The sequence below is a fragment of the Vanessa cardui genome, chromosome 20 (assembly GCF_905220365.1).
Source record: "Vanessa cardui chromosome 20, ilVanCard2.1, whole genome shotgun sequence".
Lineage (NCBI taxonomy): Eukaryota > Metazoa > Arthropoda > Insecta > Lepidoptera > Nymphalidae > Vanessa > Vanessa cardui.
Window position 1 is genome coordinate 5,756,980 of NC_061142.1, and position 21,425 is coordinate 5,778,404.

Consider the following 21,425-nt stretch of genomic DNA (forward strand, 5'->3'; position numbering starts at 1 on the left):
ATAACCATTCCTGGTTTCCGTTGTATGTATACTAAGAATCTATTATTTTTTAGAATTGACATGATCAACTAGCAATTCGTTGTGAAACCAATACATAGGACCACGTCCCGAGCTTACTTTGTCAAATTACGACCAATTTTCAAAGATTCGATAGAAATAGAAACAATTTTATTTCGAATTAAAAACATTAATTTTAAAGATTTACCATTTTGATAAAGTTAATAAAAAACGAATGCAAATGACAAAAGATTTTTATGTACTGCACAATTAGTTTAATAGTTTTATGGTATTTAAAATTAATTTGATCATTATAAGAAAAATAATTTCTGTCACATACAAAATCTGATCAAATATTTTTTAATAAGACAGTAACAATTATTATAGACGAGGTTGTAGCTGCTCTCCTTAACTGTCAACTGTTTGTATAATTCAACAGCTTAAGTAATTTTAATTAACGACGAAAGGACCAAAAAATAAAAAAACCAAAAATTCTACATCCATTATATTTCAACGTCATTAGTGGTGATAATTCAAATTAATACATTTCAGACGCGTTCAAAATCTTGTTATTTATACAAGGTATCCTATGAAACTGAAGAACTTACATAATACTCAAGCTTCTCTCGTGTATCGATTATCTCAATTTGACACTGTTCAGCAAAAATAAAATCGATAAAAAAATCTGGTTTTGAGATATTGAATGGAAGTTGAGAGTAAATATTAGTAAAAAATCAGTCTACATAAAGGAGCTTGGTCTCCCAGTCAACGATAGTTTGCCAAATCGACCTCATTTCCGCGACCTTAAAACTAAAGGAACATAAATTTAGAACTTATAATTAAAAACAATATAGTATCCATTACGTTGAACACTACAGACAAAATAGTACCAATATGCATGTTACGTACACGTTACAAGTACTTCGAGATTCTGAGACACCATGACTAGTCATTTCATGTAGATAGCTTTCAATTTTTGATCTACAGTATAAAATTAAATTATTGATTGTAATTTATCATACCAATTATAAATATTAAAATAGAAATAAAAAAAATCACAGGCGGTTTATAATACATAAAAAGTTAAAATACAATTTTACATTATCTGTGCGAAATAATAAACAATTCTACAGATCCGTAGTGGTGTTTAGTGACGCAGCAACCAATATACCATCCCCATTCAGTCGTTTCCCCCCTGCACCTATATATACCATACTTACACAGCCCAAAAATGAATCACTTATTTAATTACAGTCTTGTCATGTCAATATCACAATGCGTAAGGCAAACCAACGTTGAACGAGAGACGGTCAAGTGTTTTGGCAGTGTAAGAAAAATACGAAAATTCTGTAATGTGTACGTTAATTAAGATCACAATACAGTTAATACTTAGGAATAAAACTTACCTTAGCCAAATACGACATGCGGTGACAAAATTGTACAATGCCTGCCTTGTACTCGCGCAAATATTAGTGATTTATTTATAAAAAAGAAAGTTATTAAAATGTAGTCATAACGTATTTTTGGTACTATTAGTGGCCAATTTTTCAATAAAAAAATCGTTAACCTTTAAATAGTTTACAATAATAATGTCAATTGGATCAGGACCATAAAATCTTCCAACGTACATTATTACAATATCATCCAAAAACACTTTGAATCCACACATCACAGGAACAGAGCACGAATACAAGGAATTAATCTAAAAAGCATCCTAACTAATTTTCCTTAAAACAATCAATTGTGAAGGAATGTTCCATACGCTTATTATAATGTGATGAAAATTGTGCGATAACCATTTCATCCATCTCTAACGAATATATAATTGTACTATCGCTCTTTACAAAAAAAAAAACACCAAATTGGTTAACAGATCAACAATCATCTTGTAAGATACTCCATAGATAAGTAAAATGAATATAAAATATCTAAGCTCAATAAATTATTGCATAATAACCGTACTTGGTCTATGGGATTAAATGACAATATTTAATTACAGTTTCAAACTTAAAAAGCATAGACATCATATATTTCAAAAAAAGGATACATTGATTGACAAATTCACATTCATCATGAGTAGAAAATATGCGTCACTTATACAATCATTTATCGCACTTACACGTTTTATGAGTATTGCTTTGCGTTGGCAATGTACAAAACAGTCACCGCGCGGTACATTTAATGTTCATTATCAATACACATATAAACTAGGTAGTGATGTCAGCCTGGGAGCAGCCTCAGTCTTGTCAATCGTCTGATGTGAGCCAACGCTTAGACGCCCAGAAAACACCTCGCCCGACACTGAAAACAGTTTTATTTACTAGGTTTAGCAAATTTATATATTCAATGAAATAACTCATCACAACATTCCGTTGTAGTCGATAGAACGCAAAAAGAAAATTGTCATCATTTAAATATTCCAAGGCCTCCCAAATGGCAAGTAAACTTGGCACCGTCCAAAATTCAAACTGGCCGTGGTCATATTACAGATACTAGGGTGCTTTGGCCCAAAACTACTACATATAAGGGTACATCTTCCGGTATACACACCAGAAGACTGAATTTTTAACATAAAGAAAATGAGTAGGTATGTAATTAAAAGTCAAAAACCTGCTGTCAAACGAAGACTTGCTTATATCATTGCGAACAGATAAAGCATGATGACTCAAATATATAAAGACCTCGGAAGGAAGCCGTGGGTTTCGTAAATGAACTTACCCGATTTATGCCTCAGTAGGTTGCTCTATAAGTTCAGTGCGCGGTTCCTCTGTTGTAACTGTCTTAACTTTAATATCAGATACTTCTGGTTCCACCTTCTTTGATTCCTGACCGTTCTCCGTTTTCATAGAATCCCCGTTAGAGCCATTTACCTCTTTAACGTTTTCAACTGAGAGTCGCGAACTTAATTCTTCGTCATTGCTAGCATCTCCATTTTGATTAACTTTATCTGCTTCACCATTTGTTTTGCCGTTTACCTGCGCCTCATCTGCTGTACTTTCTTTAGATTTTTCTTCTGCCTTAACCGCGTCTACTTGTGTATCAGTTACTTTGACATCACTTGATTTTTCTTCTAATGAAGACTCGACACTTTTCTCGATTACGGGTTTTTGTTTCTCATCAGCACCTTTAGTTGGTTCTTTTTCTGGTGGACTACTTTTTGCTTCCGTTTTTTCGGGAGTAATTTCAATCTTAACATTGTTTTCCACTACTTTTTCATCTGAATCACAACTCGTTTCCGAAGAATTAGCTTTATTTTCTTTTATTTCTGAGCTTTCTGTTTTCTCTTTATTGTCTGTCTCGGTTTTTTCATCTTTTTTATCATTTTTAATAGTTGAATCTTCTTTCGTCGATGCTTTAGTATCATCGTTTAATTTCTTATTATTCTCATCTTGCTGTTTCATTTCAAGCTCTATTTCCGACTCTAATATTCTTTCAACAATATCATTAGAGTCTAGATTTTCAGTTTCCATAGATTCTTCGACAATAGGATTTAATAAAGGTTTAAGTGGAATATTGTCCAAATTTGTAACGTCTTGTACTTTAGATAAAATTTCATCACATTCTTTTTCTAAAACCTCACCAACATTCTGCAAATCTTCAATATCTTCCGCCGCGTTAGGTTCCTCAACAACTGGTTCTATATCGTCAACAATTTCTGCCATGTCACCAATATTTTCTTTGTCACTAATTTCCTCTATTTCTGTAATAACAGTAGACGTAGCATCTTTTGCAATTGGTGTAGCTTTATCATCTTTATTCGCTTCAGAATTTTCTTTTGGCACATCAGTTTTTTCATTATCAGTCTTTTCTTCCGGTTCTTTTGTGGTTACCTTAGGTTCAGTCTTTTCTTTTTCTACTGTTTCTGTTTTTTGAGTCTTTTCGTTAGACTCTTCAACCTTTTCAATAGAATCGGTTTCCATTTTCTCAGATTCTTCTTTTTTCTCAACTTTATCTTCTTTGACTTCAGTTACAATTGGTTTGATTTCGGACAATGGGGCATCGACATCGTTCGTAACTTCTTCAATGATTACTGGCATGGGTTCATCTTTCATTTTATCTTCTTTTGTAACATCTTTTACTGGTTGGCTTTCTTCTTCAACATCCATTTTCTCTGGTTCTTCCTTTTCTTTATTCTTAAGAGCAGAATCATTAGCAGCTGTCTCTGCTTCTGTCTTAACATCATAGCTTGCATCTGTTTTAGGAACTTTAGCAGGTTGTTCATCCTGAAACAATAACATAGGACATTGTTTGAAATTGATATGTGATATTATCATTTTCAGTGATAATCAATAAGAAACATCAGTTATAAAGGGGGAAATGTGTTTGGACAGTGTTTTGACTGATGTGGACCTCTGTTTTTGTCTTCCAACAGTGAAATCCCATATCATACAAATACCATAATATTGACAAGTCAGATAATAGTACCTAATTGACTGTCTGAATTTGCAAATAATGATATAAAAGCATTTTCAGTCCAATTTGTTAACTTGAGTCATTATGTTTTAAAAAAAAAAACCAATGCTAATAAACCTACTTTTGAATGTAGCTAGTCATCACCCAGTGGACTTTTATAAATCCTATTAGATATGTGCATAAAGTTAAAACAAGCTTCTTTTGGACTAGACTAGACTGGACTAGTAGATATCATGTCATTTTTGAAACTGTTATTTATTATCCTAAATAAACGAATGTCAAGAAAACCAGTTTGTTGTTTCCATGATTTAAAAAAGTTACACCTATAGTTTCAAATCGCAATCTCATTATATTCTGACTTTATATTATAGCATTGATTGATTACAGCTCTAAAAGTCTGCTATCATTGAACTTCAGAAGTATATAGTAAGTGGTACCCTTAATTTTTTTTTTTATAACTTGAAAGCACTGTAATGAGGTATTTTTAAACTCACATTGACCGGACTTTGTTCCTATTATTGTGAAAAATGTGGAACTCATAATACTGAAATGTTCGGCGACTCCCTAAGCATTATGACTGATTAAAAATAGGCATATCATTACAGTAGTATTATAAATTAGTTAATATTTCAGTAGCTCATGGAGTCAATGGCATGTACATATCTGGGAAGATTCTTTTAATTCGAAATATCATTAGCAAACTTGATGATTTAGTTTCATTGTAATATCATTAATATTTTATCCATATAAGTCTAAAAGGTATATCATATAAAAATAATTATGAACATATTTTTTATTATAATATCCTCATAGTAGTTTAAAAATATCATGCGCATAGTATATTGTAGAAAGAAGCTAATGAATAGCAAATAATGTTAACTATACCTCTACACTTAAGTACGATAAAGAGTAAAATAACACATTTAGTATAATTATATGTGTAAAAAAAAATCTATATATGTATACCAAAACATTGTCAATGCTCAAGGCTATTCATGCATTAGTTTATATATTATATATTGTATAGCTTTATTGATATAAACAGCTTGCAATACTACTTCCTAAACCATAATATATAAAATAACTTCAACAAATTGTCTTCAAATTATAATTAATTACTATACAGAATTGCAAAAAAATAAATCTATGAACATTTCCGAAAAAAAAAATCTACTTTGTAGAATTTCTAATAGTTTTAATAACACCTCATGATATAATGAAGTTTTATTTCAATAATTTATGAACTATAATATAAACGAAAAGTCATAAATTTTGTATCTGAAGCATATACACAATTACAAAATAAATAAATGATGTCAATTTATTAACATAACCGTCACCAGTAAATCAATATTATTCAAGTGCAAAGGTTTAATTAATTGTACACAAAATAAAATGAATGCTTTTACATTCTTTGTACAGTATTGCCAAGATCTTTTAGTATAATTATTTTTCAGTGTCTTATTGTCAATTAATCAGGGAAATTTAAAAGGAAGTCTGAACTACTAAATAAATAAATATGATGCATGGTCATATTGTAATTTAAAATTAAACAGTAATCAAATTCGCTTATATCTATTTTAAATGAAACAAATATTTTTTTTTTTATAATTAAAATTATTTTTATTATTACTAAAACTGTTATCTGTGGTAATTCTCTCACTGGAAATAATGCAGTTAGCATTATACTTAATATTTATCATGTTTCAATCTTGTTACGGAAAGATGTTTTATAATTATATTTATTTAGTTAACACAATAATATTGCAATGTATTAAAATATATAGCAGCTTAAAAAACAAGCTTTTTTTATTTAACACTTACCATACACTGTTCACTTTAGAATAAATAAAATAACCATATATTCAATTTTATTTACGATATTGCTCTTTTTAAGAGAAGTATATGCAGATTGTTTTTAAAATATAGTATAAATAAACTAATTGAACCTTATAAATTACTCAAAAAAAAAAGCTATCACATAGAAACAATATGTTATTATAGTACATTATATATAATAGAAAAATATTAACTTCTTACAATGCTACATATGTAAATTTTATAAAATTTAATAAAGAGTTAACATAAGTATTTCAGCCATTGATGTTTTTAAATATTTTCCTTAAAGTGAACAGGGTATAAACTTTTTTTAACATATATTGTTTCTAGTATTGTCAGTACACTGTGAGTAATCGCAAAATAAAATTCTAACTACTACAACCAACCAATATCTCATATAACATAATGCAACCACAACCTTAAGATTCACAAGCTTTATACTAACCTCCATTCCCGATATAAACATATAAAATACATAGTGCATGCAAGCTGGCTACTGTGAATAACATCTTAACATCATCGGGGTAGCACCTGAGGATCTGTCTTGCGCTTGTTGGAGACGGACAGTTGTGTGAAGGAGTGGATCACTGCAAAGGCCTCTGTAGCCTCTGTGCTTAAAGGAGCATTGCCTTCTCGGCTGACGAGCGCCACGCATAATCCAGCGCTTTTCGCCGCTTCAGCTTCTGTAATTATTTATTTAAAAAAAATGTAAGCAAATATTATAAATCATATAGCACATAACATTTCTTATATGAAATTCTTAAGTTAAAATTCTGCCGGAGATTTTAAAAAGTTGAACATATTTTATTAATGTTGTCTTAAATTTTCGCGATTACACATTGAAATAAAACTAGCTATAACGGATTTGAATCGCGTATATTAAGTCTACCCGTGACCACGAACGCTGTAAAGTGCTCGAAACGTCGGGATGTTAAAAATAATTAATATACGCGATTCAAATCCGTTATGGCTAGTTTTATTTCAATATTCTATTAAATTAATTTAAAAACGTCTTTTGCTTACCTTTATCAATATCAGTGAGGAATAGAATATCGGTAGCATCACAGCCCACTTTCTCAACAATAGAAGTGTAGCTGGCCGATTCTTGTTTAGCTCCGACAGCAGTGTCAAAGTGACCATCAATGTATTTCAGCAAGTCACCGGCTAGTGATTGTCCAAACAAAAGTTTCTGAGCTTGGACTGAACCAGAAGAATATATGTAGATCTTTTGTCCATCCACAGAGTGCCACTGCTCAAGTGCTGAAGATACATCATCGTATACACTGTAAATAAGCAATATTTTCAAGAATTAAAGTTTCATTCAGTTTTAAAAGTTGATAAGATAGCTAAAATGAAATATATTTTACAAATATTTTAAGATAACACTGTATTACTTATAACTAAAATTATGGGACACTTAATAAACCTCAAGTTTTAAACAATGTTTTTTACAATGCAGTTGATGCATTAAATATTAACCCAGGGGCTATTTTTAATATGTGGATTGTTTTTATTTGTTTGTCTAAACTTTTAAGATTTCTTCCAAAAAAAAATTTCAAGTGTAATATTTCTATATTAAATAAACTATTTTAATTTAAATCAATGACATAAAAATATAAGGAAGATAAAATATTGTAAATAGGAAGTTTATGTAATAGGTTACTATTTTCGTTCATAGCCTTGCCATATGAACTCTTAACCTCTAAAATTTTATCTAAGAATGTTTACTTGTTTAATAGTAATCATTAATTGTAGTTATACATGAATAATCCACTCGGCAAATCCACAGGCAAATTCATTTAACTAACAATAATTGCAACAATTACACAATGAAGATACAAATTAAAATATAAATTGATATTTTGAATAGTCAAATTTCCTAATAATAATAATCAAGAACATTTCGAAGACCACACTTTATTATTTTAGTAGCTGTGCTCGCAACTTCTTACGCGTTTAAATTTAACAAAAAAGGTTCCATTCACAGATTTTACTATAACTTATTCTGTATTTGGCATTATTTGTTTGGGAGGTACCCAACATCAAGTGATGGCATGCGCGAGGGCTGGGCGCGTTACTGGACAGTATTTGTACTGGACTGGACTGGACTACTCCTTGTTAAATTAGATATAGACCAGTGAAATTCCGCCAAAAACGAATCATCGGTTCCAGAGATTAGATGAATAAACAATCAGACAGACAAATGTAGAAAATATTTTTTTTTGTATATGTAGCCTTTATACATACATATGCAATTAGTAAAAACTGGTTATTTTAATATTACAGACACTCCAATTCTATTTATGTATAGATAAGTATTGTCTTGGACATAATGTAGAATTTTAGTTACTTACTGGCCCTTTATATCTCCCTTGTCATAGCCCTGCTTCCAAATAAGGCCTTGCAATTGCTTGAGGGGGCCCACCTTTCGGTCAGATGACATCTGCCACTTTACATTCTTGACCAAACCCTCGATTTGATCTTCTTTCGATGCATCCTGAAATATATTTTATTTCCTAATATTAGTAATAAAATAAATACATGTGAAACAACTATTAACACATAAATTCATGGCAATGTCTTTATCAAATAATATATTATCTTTTCATTCAAAGTTTAATTAATTATTATTATGACTTACTAAAACAGATGATGACTTTCGAGAATTTTTTTTATTTAGAATCTTGTAAATTTTTAACTATTTGATATAAATCATCAGGATCTCAAATAAATGTCAAGTTAATATAATATTTTTAAAACTACTAAACTTTGATTGTTTCATTTTTTTGGCCTTTATTTATAGAGTTTGTCCTCATTATGTTATTTATGGTCAAAGCTTAATGCTTAATCTGGCTTTGTTAGATAAAGCTACAACATGCTGAGTCTTCAAATTTACCAAGTTAAAAAATACAAAAGAAGAAAAAAGCTAAATAAACAATATTTGACAGAATATTGAACTGATATCATCAGTCGAGAGCTTTATTAATCCATGATATTCACTGTGGTTATTTTAAGATTACAGAGACTCCAATTCTATTTATGTATAGATATGATATGATATTCACTATGGATTTGCGAAAAATTGGCGTTTTGAACATCGACGAAACCATTATTGGAATTTCAAAATCAAAATTAAAGTGTAAATAAGTGATTAAGTGGAAATACGTAGATCTAAAGAGTGTAGCTGGTTTTTGCTACTTCCATTCGAACTGGCTGTATGTGAATACACACATGATGACATTTCTGAGAAGAAAACAGCGATAAAATACTTTGAAATTTTTAAACAGAAATACATTAATTTTATGAAATAGAACTAAGTTAATACGAAAACAGAAATATATTTTACTCATAATTATGTACAAAATAATTTTCATCTATATTCCAAGCAAGGTTCAATTGTACAGGGAACAAAGGGTTCCGTTTACACGTGACCTTACCACGTGAACCTGAGAATAATGCAAAAAAAACACCTGTGTTATTGCTTCCACTGTCACACACAGTATACAGTAAACTGGTATATTTTTCTTACATATCGATAAAGGCGGTTCAGTAGGAACTGAAAATTCTCATTCTTACAATCATTCCCACACCGTTATCATTTGTACTGTAGCTACTTTCAATTGATTGATTTGTATTGGACAATGCACAATATTACCAATTACCATGCATCAAGTTGTGGGTATAACGGGCCAATTTTAGTTAATATAAAAGCAGTCTTAATATAAACCAACGGTCCTCACGTGGTAGTCTTTAGGCCACAGTCAAAATATTATAACATTGGGAGGTACAAAATAAATCTCACCTCTCCAGGAATAGGGACGAGTCCTTCGACGCTTTTCTCCTTGTCCTCAAGCGCCAGTTTTCGAAGCGCAGTCACTACCTCCTTCACATCTCCGTTCTCCCATTCGCTCTCCAAAAATTGCTTAACGTTTTCCTCTGCATACGGGAAAAGCTTGTCCTGCAAAAAGGAAATTATTTAAGCTACTTACTACTACTAATTTTTGCGTATATTTTTTGCGTCTATAAATATCAATTTAATATATGACTCAAAAGCGAGTCGTCTATCGTTCAAATATAAAAAAAAATAAAATATAGTTTTAATATAAACGCATAACCGCATATTGAGACATTCAATTAACTAAACACTGTTTTTATTTCTTTCTCGACGCAAGTAAAGTTCAAGGCTTAACTGGTTGTTCGGTATCAAGCGTAAAAGACAAAGACGACTTTTCAACCGACTTCCAAAAGGAGGAGGTTATCAATTCGCCTGTATTTTCAATACTAAATCCTCATTATTTCTTTATTACATATAAAAATAAGAAGGGTTGTTTTAGTATCAGGGTTTTGGGAAAAAAGTATTCGGTATACATGTTTCATATCAGATCATAATAATACCTGAGATTTATATTAAAATCCATTTATTATTTACAATGCTAATGTTTTAAATTTTTAAATGTAAACAAAACAGATACGATTAGCAACCAAAAGACATGAAGATCACATACAATTATTATTCTATACATATAATAAAATTAGAGTGTCTGTTATTAATATTAAAATAGGCCTTTTTTTACTCAATGCGTGTATGTAATATGTATACACGGTACATATACCAAAATGACAGTTTTTACAATTTTTGTCTGTAAGTCTGTCTGTTTGTTCCGACTCATCTCTAGAAAGGCTGGACCGATTTTGATGGAACTTTTACTGGCAGATAAATGATATAATAAGGAGTAACTTTGGCAACAATATTTTTTTTGTTAAATTCAAACGCGTACAAGTTCGCCGGCAAAGCTAGTATTACATATTTTCCTCGAAAACTACTATCAAAATGATATTATCTAATATTAAATAATGAAATAGTTTATTAGTAGAAAATTTAAACATTAATAGATGCAATAATTAATTAGTTGTATCTGTTGCTTTTGCTATCCCCGGAATTACTGCTACAAGTCACTTTTATTTATCATATCTTTTCGCTTTGATTATTATGAAAAGGAACGTGGACTATGTTGTACGGAATGTCTAGAGCATGGACGACAAAAGATACGATGGATGGATTGTGTGAAAGTTAGAATGATGAAAGATGATATGGTTAGAAAGAATGATAATTGTGAGATGACGTCCGACTCAGAAGTTTGAAAAGGAGCATGTCTTCTTCTTTCATACTTCATGCTGACTCTAAATAAAATTGGGATAAGGGCAGGAGGATGATGAGGAAGATGATGATTCCGCTCTGAACGAACATCGGGATGAGACAATTTTTTCTAGCTGGAGTCGATACGTACTTCATTGGATTCAGATTTGGATTCTGTATTTGAAAGCCAGTGCGTTCATTCAAACAGATCTCAAACCATAAAAACTTCAAAACAAAAGGTTGCTGTATACGACTGTTCACCTTTGACGTTCACATATATAGGCATCACGTAACAATATGTAATCCATTAGAGGCAGATAACACTTATATAAAAGAAAAGAGAATGCTATCGGGACAAAATACTGTTTACTTGTTTCATTGAAAATTAAAGTCTACTTCAATGATGAGCCCTGTTTTATGTTCATGCTAAGTTTGTTTTATCACCTCTTCTTAGATATTTTGAGGTGTTTCTTCCGAACCGGTGGTATAATTTTGACGTTAACAAGAAAATGTGGCACTTATATGTGAAATATTTATATTAAGTAGTTAATGTGGTATCAACTTGTGACAACTTTAAAGTCTCAATCACTTGTATATTTGATTTTATGGTTAACGTATTTTTGTTGGTGGTCAAATGATTGCGAGGTCAAATCTCTGGATACACATCTGGACAAGTAAATTACAAGCAGCCCCTTACATATTGCAGTGCTACCTACCAGAACCAATCAACTATCCACTCACTAAAAATACAAAAATATAAGCGAAATCGAAAGCTGTTGGACCGCTTAGGAGTTCAATTACATACACACGTACGAAAGCACAGCGGTCACCATCGCGACGAAACAAGTATGATGTGGATGAAAATTTACACATAGGTATGTATTGTCTGTCAGTCTGCGTTGGTGGTGGAATAAGCTCCAGAGCAGAAACTTTAGCTCAGCAGCGGAACATTTGGAGGAATTTCTTAGCTATGTGTTTACGGTTAAGCTCGGAATAATTCAAAAAAATAAATAAAGGTCGTGAAAAAATAATGGTATTTGCATGGTCTGGCTTTCATTACGGGATATACTGTTTAAAATAAAGTAACAGCCTGTAAATTTCCCACTGCTGGGCTAGTGGCCACCTCTCTCATTAAGGAGAGGGCTTGGAACATATTACACCACGCTGTTCCAATGCGGGTTGGTGGAATGCACATGTGGCAGAATTTCAATGAAATTAGACACATGCAGGTTTCCTCGCGATGTTTTCCTTCACAGCCGAGCACGAGATGAATTATAAACACAAATTAAGCACATATATATAGTGATGCTTGCCTAGGTTTGAACCCAAAATCATCGGTTAAGATGCACATGTTCTAATCACTGGGCCATCTCGGCCCAGTGATTAGAACATGTTAGACCTTATTAAGTTTTAGTTAATTGTTACATCTCCTGAATAGAAGATCCATCTCGACGCGTAATTAATATTTGCACTTATTTAAAAATCCATAATTAGTATATTTAATTATATATGGTGATAGGTATTCAGTTGGTGGTAGAGCTTTGTGCGTATTCTCCTGTGTAGATACTGCCCACTCATCGTATATTCTAACCGCCAAACAGCTTTCTCAGTACTATAGTTCAAGTTAACAAGCACGAGCGATATATGTAATATATCAGTTTACTAGGTTGGGGGCGCATCTGTGATATGAGGAACCATTAAAATTTCTTACAATACCAATTTCTATGGCTATTAGATGATTACTGGCTAGTGATGATCCTTTAACATCAGGTGACTCTTTTACCTGTCCATTATAGGACATTTTATACAACACACACACAATATTTTTAAAAGATACTGTACTTACAATACATACGTATTATCTTCATTTCTTACGTTTTATATAAAATATCAAATTAACATGGTTATTTTTATTGTTACATTTATTAAGAACGGGATGCCCATGTTCTTTTTTTAATTCGATGGAGCTCGATATTTCGTCATTATCTACGAATGTCTTGTTCACGAGACTCAAGACTTCTTACATTTTACATTCACTTCCTTTACACTACATAGAATACGAATACAACAACAGCCTGTAAATTCCCACTGCTGGGCTAAAGGCCTCCTCTCCCTTTGAGGAGAATGTTTTTGGAACATATTCCACCACGCTGTTCCAATGCGGGTTGGTGGAACGCACATGTGGCAGAATTTTTATGAAATTTGTCACATGCAGGTTTCCTCATGATGTTTTCCTTAACCGCTGAGCACAAGATGAATAATAAAGACAAATTAAGCACATGAATCAGCGGTGCTTGACTGGGTTTGAACCCGCATTCATCGGTTAAGATGCACGCGTTCTAACCGCTGGGCCATCTCGACTCAACGAATACAGCTATTTAATATCATCTTCCTTTTCTGAGTGTACTGTCACTTTTATAAATACTTCCATTATCATGGACGAATATCAAAACCAAACAGAAGTCGAACGATGGTAGCACAATGAAGCGGTCAACTCTCAGTAACATGATGTAACGCGATTAACTCACTGATGACCTTTTTCAATAGAATTCTTTGATAGCCTTCTAAAACCTATTATATGAAACGATAGTGAAATAAGTCAAAATAATCAAAATTAGTTATTGTAAACGTTTAATATGTTTAATATCTATAGTTTTTGAACAATGATAATAATTATATTGTTCTTTTTGAATTTGGAAGGTTTCAAGATAACCGTAAAATGTAGTCTGAGAGTCGAGATGGCCCAGTGGTTAGAACGCGTGCATTTTAACCGATGATTGCAGGTTCAAACCCAGGCAAGCATCGCTGATTCATGTGCTTAATTTGTCTTTATAATTCATCTCATGCTCAGCGGTGAAGGAAAACATCGTGAGAAAACCTGCATGTGACACATTTCATAGAAATTCTGCCACATGTGTATTCCACCAACCCGCATTGGAACAGCGTGGTAGAATATGTTCCAAACCTTGTCCTCAAAGGGAGCGGAGGCCTTTAGCCCAGCAGTGGGAATTTACAGGCTGCTGCTGTTGTTGTTGTAGTTGTTGTTGTTGTAATCTGAGAATTTGATTCAGTTTTTGTCGTGTATAATCAATCACATTTAACGAAATACCTTAGAGATAAAATAGGATTTTTGGTGTAACCTCTATGATCGTTAAAACCAAATTTGTCAGTAACTATACAGACAGACTCATAAACTACATCAAAGTTTTGGGATTTACTTACTAATTACTAGCAGTTAATTTTAAATTAATATTTTAATAAGTATTCCAACTTTTTAGATTAAACGAAATGAAAATGTCGAGACTGTCCATTACTCATAAAAAATAAAATACAATTTAGAAATAGAACGGCACAATTGGAAAATAAAACGTATGTATTGTCTCCAATTCGTCTGAAGTGCGAATTTTAATTTTTGTTTTTTTTTTTTGCCATTTCAATTATAATGCCAATACTGCCTATATACACAGACAAGTTAGTTTAAAATTTGCGCGTGAATATTGAGATTGGACTTTCCATATTTTACACCGATGAGTATAAAACTTGTTGAAATAGTACAGACAGTCGAATTGTAAGTGTAAGGTGTGGAGTGACATTTCACTAATCGGGCAAACGAAATTTGTCTTTGTCGACATGATTCGTCGAGATCATTGAAAGGATAGTGAAATAATAGATGTTTTGAAACAGAGTTTGTTTTTGAAAATGATACTGTAATGCAAGGTAATAGTCGACCCAATCGAATATAATAGTCGACGACAATAAAGGATGGGATACGTATAGTACAACACAACTTAGATGTAACATCGGCAAAATTCGTAAAGGCGATCACATCCGAATTAAGTACGCTATCCCAAATTATCAATATTTATTTGTTATTTGAATATGATCTTTACACAAACGTAATAACTTGTAATATCATATGAACTAATAAATTCGTCAATGACACGTCGATTTACAATATGCACTTGCTTTCTCGGGTTGATCTGACGCGACAATCTTTAGCAACGAATAGCATCGAATGGCGGGATAGGGAGCTATTTCTATTGGTTGCGTGAATCGGGAATAATCGGTTTTATTGAATTTGCCGATGCTACATCTAAATTGTGTCGAACTATACTATGAATTGAGAAGCACGTAGCCCGGATCTTAAACCCATTGAGGGGATAGTTTAGAAGCTGTGAATGCGAAAAATCATATGCCGACAACAGTGGCCAAATAGGACACCTGTTTCAAAAGAATGGAAAATGTTCCGCAAGATAATTTATAAACCCTAACAATATCGATACAATTCCAATTAGATTCTGTAATAAGGGGGGGCTCGTGGATTCAATACATCTTCTTAAAAGAAAAACTAAATCCTTGCGATAATTTGTTTTTGTTATTGTGGAAACCCATTTTTCAATAAACAAACCAACATCATTACGGTTTCAAACTCAAATATCTTTATTCAATATAGAAGTCATTTAATTTCTTATTGATGGTCAATTGAAACAGTACCAGTTAAATTTGATGAATAAAATTGAGATGCATTCGTTATACGGAATAACTTAGTTACGGAACTATATTCTATATTATAGTCCAAATGAAACCTCAATTCGTCACAATAGGAGATAGTTCACCACCAACGGCTTTACGTATGTGTAGACAACCAACTTCTATTTACAGACGGCTACCGTTTCTTGTACTGTCCTTGAATTTATTGACAGAAAACCCATTAATTTATTTCATTGTGACCCGGACATTCGCCATTCAATACAAAGCAGTATTGTGTGACACTACCCTTCAAACCAGAACATGGCAACACAGATTATTATTTATGGTGGAATAATAGCGAAGGGAGAATTAAGAATAAGTAAAGTCGCTTTAAACTTAACACACGATCTTCAAATAATTGTTTGATTACACGATTATAATGAAATATTTGTATCGAGTAACAAGAGAAATTTGTTCACGCTAGGCCGAGTCACACCTGATGGGTTTATTGATACAAATAGAGAAACCGATATACGAATAGAATATGCATTCACTTTTTTTAACCTTTCCAAGCAAATGTTTGCCCAAAACAATACATTTCAATAAAAAAACCAGTATCTTACATACATCATACATCATGATGGACAAAGAAAACGAAGTAAGTTTTAGCAGTCTTTTATAGGTATATAAATAAATAAATATGAGACAACATCACACACATTACTCTGATCCCAATGTAAGTAGCTAAAGCACTTGTGTTATGGAAAATCAGAAGTAACGACGGTACCACAGACACCCAGACCCAAGATAACATAGAATTCTAATTATAATCTACATCGACTCGGCCGGGAATCGAACCCGGAGCCTCGGAGTGGCGTACCCATGAAAACCGGTGTACTCACCACTCGACCACGGAGGTCGTCAAATATATTATGTATGTATGTACACAGAGTCGAGATGGCCCAGTGGTTCTAACCACTGGGCCATCTCGACTCGTCTAGATGCACGCGTTAGAACGCGTGCATCTTAACCGACGATTGCGGGTTCAAACCCAGGCAAGCACCGCTGATTCATGTGCTTAATTTGTCTTTATAAATCATCTCGTACTCGGCGGTGAAGGAAAAATCGTGAGGAAACCTGCATGTGACAACTTTCATAGAAATTCTGCCACATGTGTATTCCACCAACCCGCATTGGAACAGCGTGGTGGAATATGTTCCAAACCTTCTCCAAGGGAGAGGAGGCCTTTAGCCCAACAGTGGGAAATTACAGGCTTTTGTTGTTGTTGTATGTTCACATTGGTACAGTTTGGTATGCTTTATGTATATGTTACCCCAATTGCGTCTGCTTATTAAGGAAAATCCCTTTACTATACTATATTGTCAAATAACTTATCATTTATTCGAATATTAAGCTTTGCCAACTTTCTTCCAATTAAATTGTTTTCATTATCATCTGAATTGAGATCACATTTTTTATGCTACGATAAAAGTATACGAGATGTCTCATCAAACGTTAATATACATGCAGATATTTCTAACATTATTACAACTCGCGTTATATTAAAATTTCTGGTAAAGTATTGTACTCGCGGTATCACTCGTGTGCAATTTCCGACAAAAACCATTACACACACTTTCGAATTTGTATTATTATATATAAATAGTAGATCAGTATACTGATAACGACTGAATAAGGAACACAGCCCTCAGTATTGCTGTTTAGTGATTGAATGTGTGTCGAGTGCGTGGTACCTACCCAGACGAGCTTACACAAAATCCTACCATCCAATAAATAATAATAACACTAATATTATAAATTCATTTCTTAAAATTATACTCATAACATATAATGGTCCTAGTAGTTCTGTAAAAAGACAATTCGTCAGAGTGACTTTCAAAAATTTTTCCTAGTGGAATGTGTTTGAATATTTTTCGTGTCATATACAAGGGTATTAACAACTTTAAATCCTTGAATAATTAACAAATAAATGTGGTTTACCGGATTCGAACGTGATATGTATAGACATGAGCGCAATAAAAAAATATTAACCATTCCTTACACCGTCAAAAAATCGCCAAATATTAAACGAAGACGTTTCGAGTGATATGTGCTTATTGACTTAGTCGCCTATCAAATCGAAACATAGAAATAGATAATCGTGTTTATGCAAAAACTTTTTCGCTAAAAAGTTTTTGCATAAACTTCTATCACTAGTCAATTAAAATAATAATTAACATAATGTACAAGGAATCCGATCAAGACTTTCTTAACATACAATCTCCTCCCTCTATAGGAATAAGTTGATATTACAGGAAAAAATAAAGAAAGGAAAAGTGACACAGGGTTACGAGACTTTCATTGCGAAAATTTAAAGATCGAACGGCCACGCGGTGTCTGTCAGACCAGACATCGCTCATTTAAAAGGTTGAACATTCTCTTTGAACTAACAGAATATTAAAGATGATTAAAACGTCGAACCTTATTTTTTAACATCGATTTTATATTGATCTTGAAGCTCATGCTAAATTCTTGAAAGTTAATAATTATTGACCAGTAGACATTAACTTAAGACAAATTACAAAACCAAACCTATAATTTGTTTATTTTTTGGCGAAATTTGATGTTAGATATTCCATTTCATCATACAAGTTACGACCGTCATTACAGAATTTGGGGTAAAGCGTTTAGGTTCTTGGTTGGAACATATAGGATGTACATGTATTAATGGAACAAAGCATGAAGTTATTGTACATAGCATAGTGGTACTAGAGGGAAGACGGACCAAATATTTACTGTCTCAATAATTCATTTCTTGCTTATAAGGTTTTAAATTCAAGGTCTTGAGTTCAAATATCAGGTCGTGACAATAATACCCAATGAGGGTATTTCTGCCAATAAATTTTCGCTGTAAGCACGGAGTTTGAAAAGTGGTAAATGTTAATTATCATAATTCCTGGACTTAATGACGCCTTATCAGATTGGCGAATTAAAACAATGATTGACAATTGTGCACCTACTCAATTCTCTAGTCTCCTTGCGAACGGCCACATTGACCTTTGGAGAAATCATCAAATCTACAATTCAGTTAACAAAACCGATTTACCTGCATAACGCAAAAAAGTAGTCTTTATTTATATAAATTGGTGTAGGTATAGGGGTATGAAAAGCAACTCTGTCGTTTAGCATAACGTGATACGCTAGTGAAACTCAAGTCTACGATGCGGCATAATGGGTGAACGAACTACGAATCGCTGTCCAAACCGGATAGCCCGCCTAGCCGACAGCCGACAGCCGACCGGCCCCGGGCAGGGATAGCCACTTTGTTCTCGAGCGTTACGACTATATGCTCCAATTATAGTGTTTATAACAAAAGTCGAGACTTTTTAATTATTACCACAATCATGTCAAATAATAATGATCACGTATTTTCCATGAATTTACCTTTGCGACGTACGCAAAGGGACTGACAATCGAATTAATAGTTTATTCTTATATTTTTTAGCAATATAAAAAAAAAAAACGAATAGCTCTATGAAATATCAAGTCTATGTATGTATTAAGTTTAAGTGTATTTATAACTTATATATCAATTTATTTTTAAAATATTAATAAAACCAAGAGCCACATAGTTTTAAGTTAACTTTTATTCTTTTTGGTTTAGTCTCCCTTTTAAAATCGCATTATAATTGCATATATTAGTGGTATAATGTTTCTTTGTTGTAAAAAATTGCAAGGCGCATTAAGGATAAGTTTATAAGTATCGGATATTTTAATATTTTCTAAAATGCCAGTATATAAACGTAAAATGTTAAAAGAAAACAATTTTATTATTTTATAATGATACCAGTGTGTTCTATCTAAATAAGAGTTCCAAAGGAAATTAAAAAAACTCCCACCACGATATTTGCACACATCAGCTGTTTCATAATAAGTATGGGAAAAAAAAAACGAGACACAAAATTTACTTTCGAGTTTTTGCTGTTGACGTCATTTATTCAACTTGACGATAAAAAGTCGATCTAAGTTTGTAAACGTCAGATTGACAGGTTATTGAAAATTGAAAGACGGATCAGCTGTTCGACTTTCGTAGTCTCAAAAATGATGCGGAATATCGAAATTGTCTAACTTTATCAGTTTACTACGAGCTTGGAATTGAGTTACATGATAAACGTTTAAAGTTAAGTTGAAATTAAGCTATAACATGTTTTCAACTAACATACATTACAAAAGGCTACTAAGTTAACATAACTTTGTGTACCATAACAATAACTATTTAATTAAAAGTCCGAAATTTTTGCATGTCAAAAAGATCACCATACATACGCAAATAGTATTTCATTTATAAAGTAGGTATTGTATAAAAACTGGACCCTGCCTAACCACGCGCCGGAATTTCGCTTTCGGCGGAACAGTCCAATATAATCATATACTGTCTGTAATACATTTAAATATGTCCTTTATTAGTATGATAATAAGGGCTATATTACAACAAAGACGCTTGTTGCTGACGGGGTTAGGGTAATCCGTATGTAATAATAATAAAATTATTCTTTGGCTCTCCAGATATTATTAATAAAAAAAAATGTGTCTGAGACATAAAGAGTTGTATTATGTACACTATTTTCATTAAAGTCAGAAATCATAATGTAACAACAGTCCAAATAACAAAACGTCAATTACTTTTTTGTCTCAGTCTTGATTTACTACTAGTATGACGAGTGCAAGAGAGACAGCTCTCTTAACCTGACGTTCGCTTGAAGAGGACAGTTAACTGTTCCACATTTTTTTACCAGCCAGCTGCGCCGAACAGCTGTTTATGCCGGTAGGCGTTGACTGTAATTTTATCATACACGTTTATTAAAAAAACTGATATATTACTTAAATAAGTAAATGTTTCTTAATAAGGATTTTGTGTACCATTAAATATGATTAAATCTTTATAAATATTAATTAATAGTAGAAATTAAAATTATCAGTTATATAAAATGATGTCCACCACGTTTTTTTAACACAAGGACACCAATACTATGTATCAATTGAATTGATGAATAAAAGAGGTACCATTTTGAATTTGTCCTCCATGTTGCGAATCCGAAAACGCGACCATTTTGCATTTCTCAGTCAATGACAAAACCTAGGAATTTAGGTAGATAATATAGTTGGCACGTAATACACGTATCGCAATTAGTTATTGCCGTTTAATAACAGAAAAGATATAAAATTATCACGTGTTAACACAAAACACCGGCCGGTAAATTATTTAGACCTACCTTAACAAAGCTGATCGATGTTGTTGTTCCCTCGATGTCTAAAAGCAAGATTTTGCATTTCTTTACGATGTCACCTATTTCTTTATTCTCATTAGCCATTTCTACTCAGCACTACCTTTATCAGGCGTACTTTCGTTACTATTTTCTATTTTTACTTGACTAGAATTTCTTCCACGCCACACAACTACCCCACACCACAGAAAAAAAGCATTGATTGAACGAGACACGAGAGCACGGCGGCACGGCGTACTGAAGGGCGCGCGGGTGCTGGCCGGGAGCGGGAGAGAGCGGGATGC

General features: G+C 32.6%; 1 protein-coding gene across 1 annotated transcript; it reads right to left on the reverse strand.

The window, feature by feature from the left end:
• Positions 1–487: 487 nt before the first annotated feature.
• LOC124538618 (enolase-phosphatase E1) lies at positions 488–21,389 on the reverse strand. Its single transcript, XM_047115733.1, has 7 exons — positions 21,130–21,389; positions 10,052–10,207; positions 8,604–8,746; positions 7,273–7,532; positions 6,781–6,932; positions 2,716–4,220; positions 488–2,298 (listed from the first exon to the last, which is right to left on the reverse strand). Exons 1-6 carry the CDS (start codon positions 21,226–21,228, stop codon positions 2,721–2,723), a joined length of 2,310 nt encoding a protein of 769 aa, XP_046971689.1. The 5' UTR covers positions 21,229–21,389; the 3' UTR covers positions 488–2,298; positions 2,716–2,720.
• Positions 21,390–21,425: the final 36 nt, after the last annotated feature.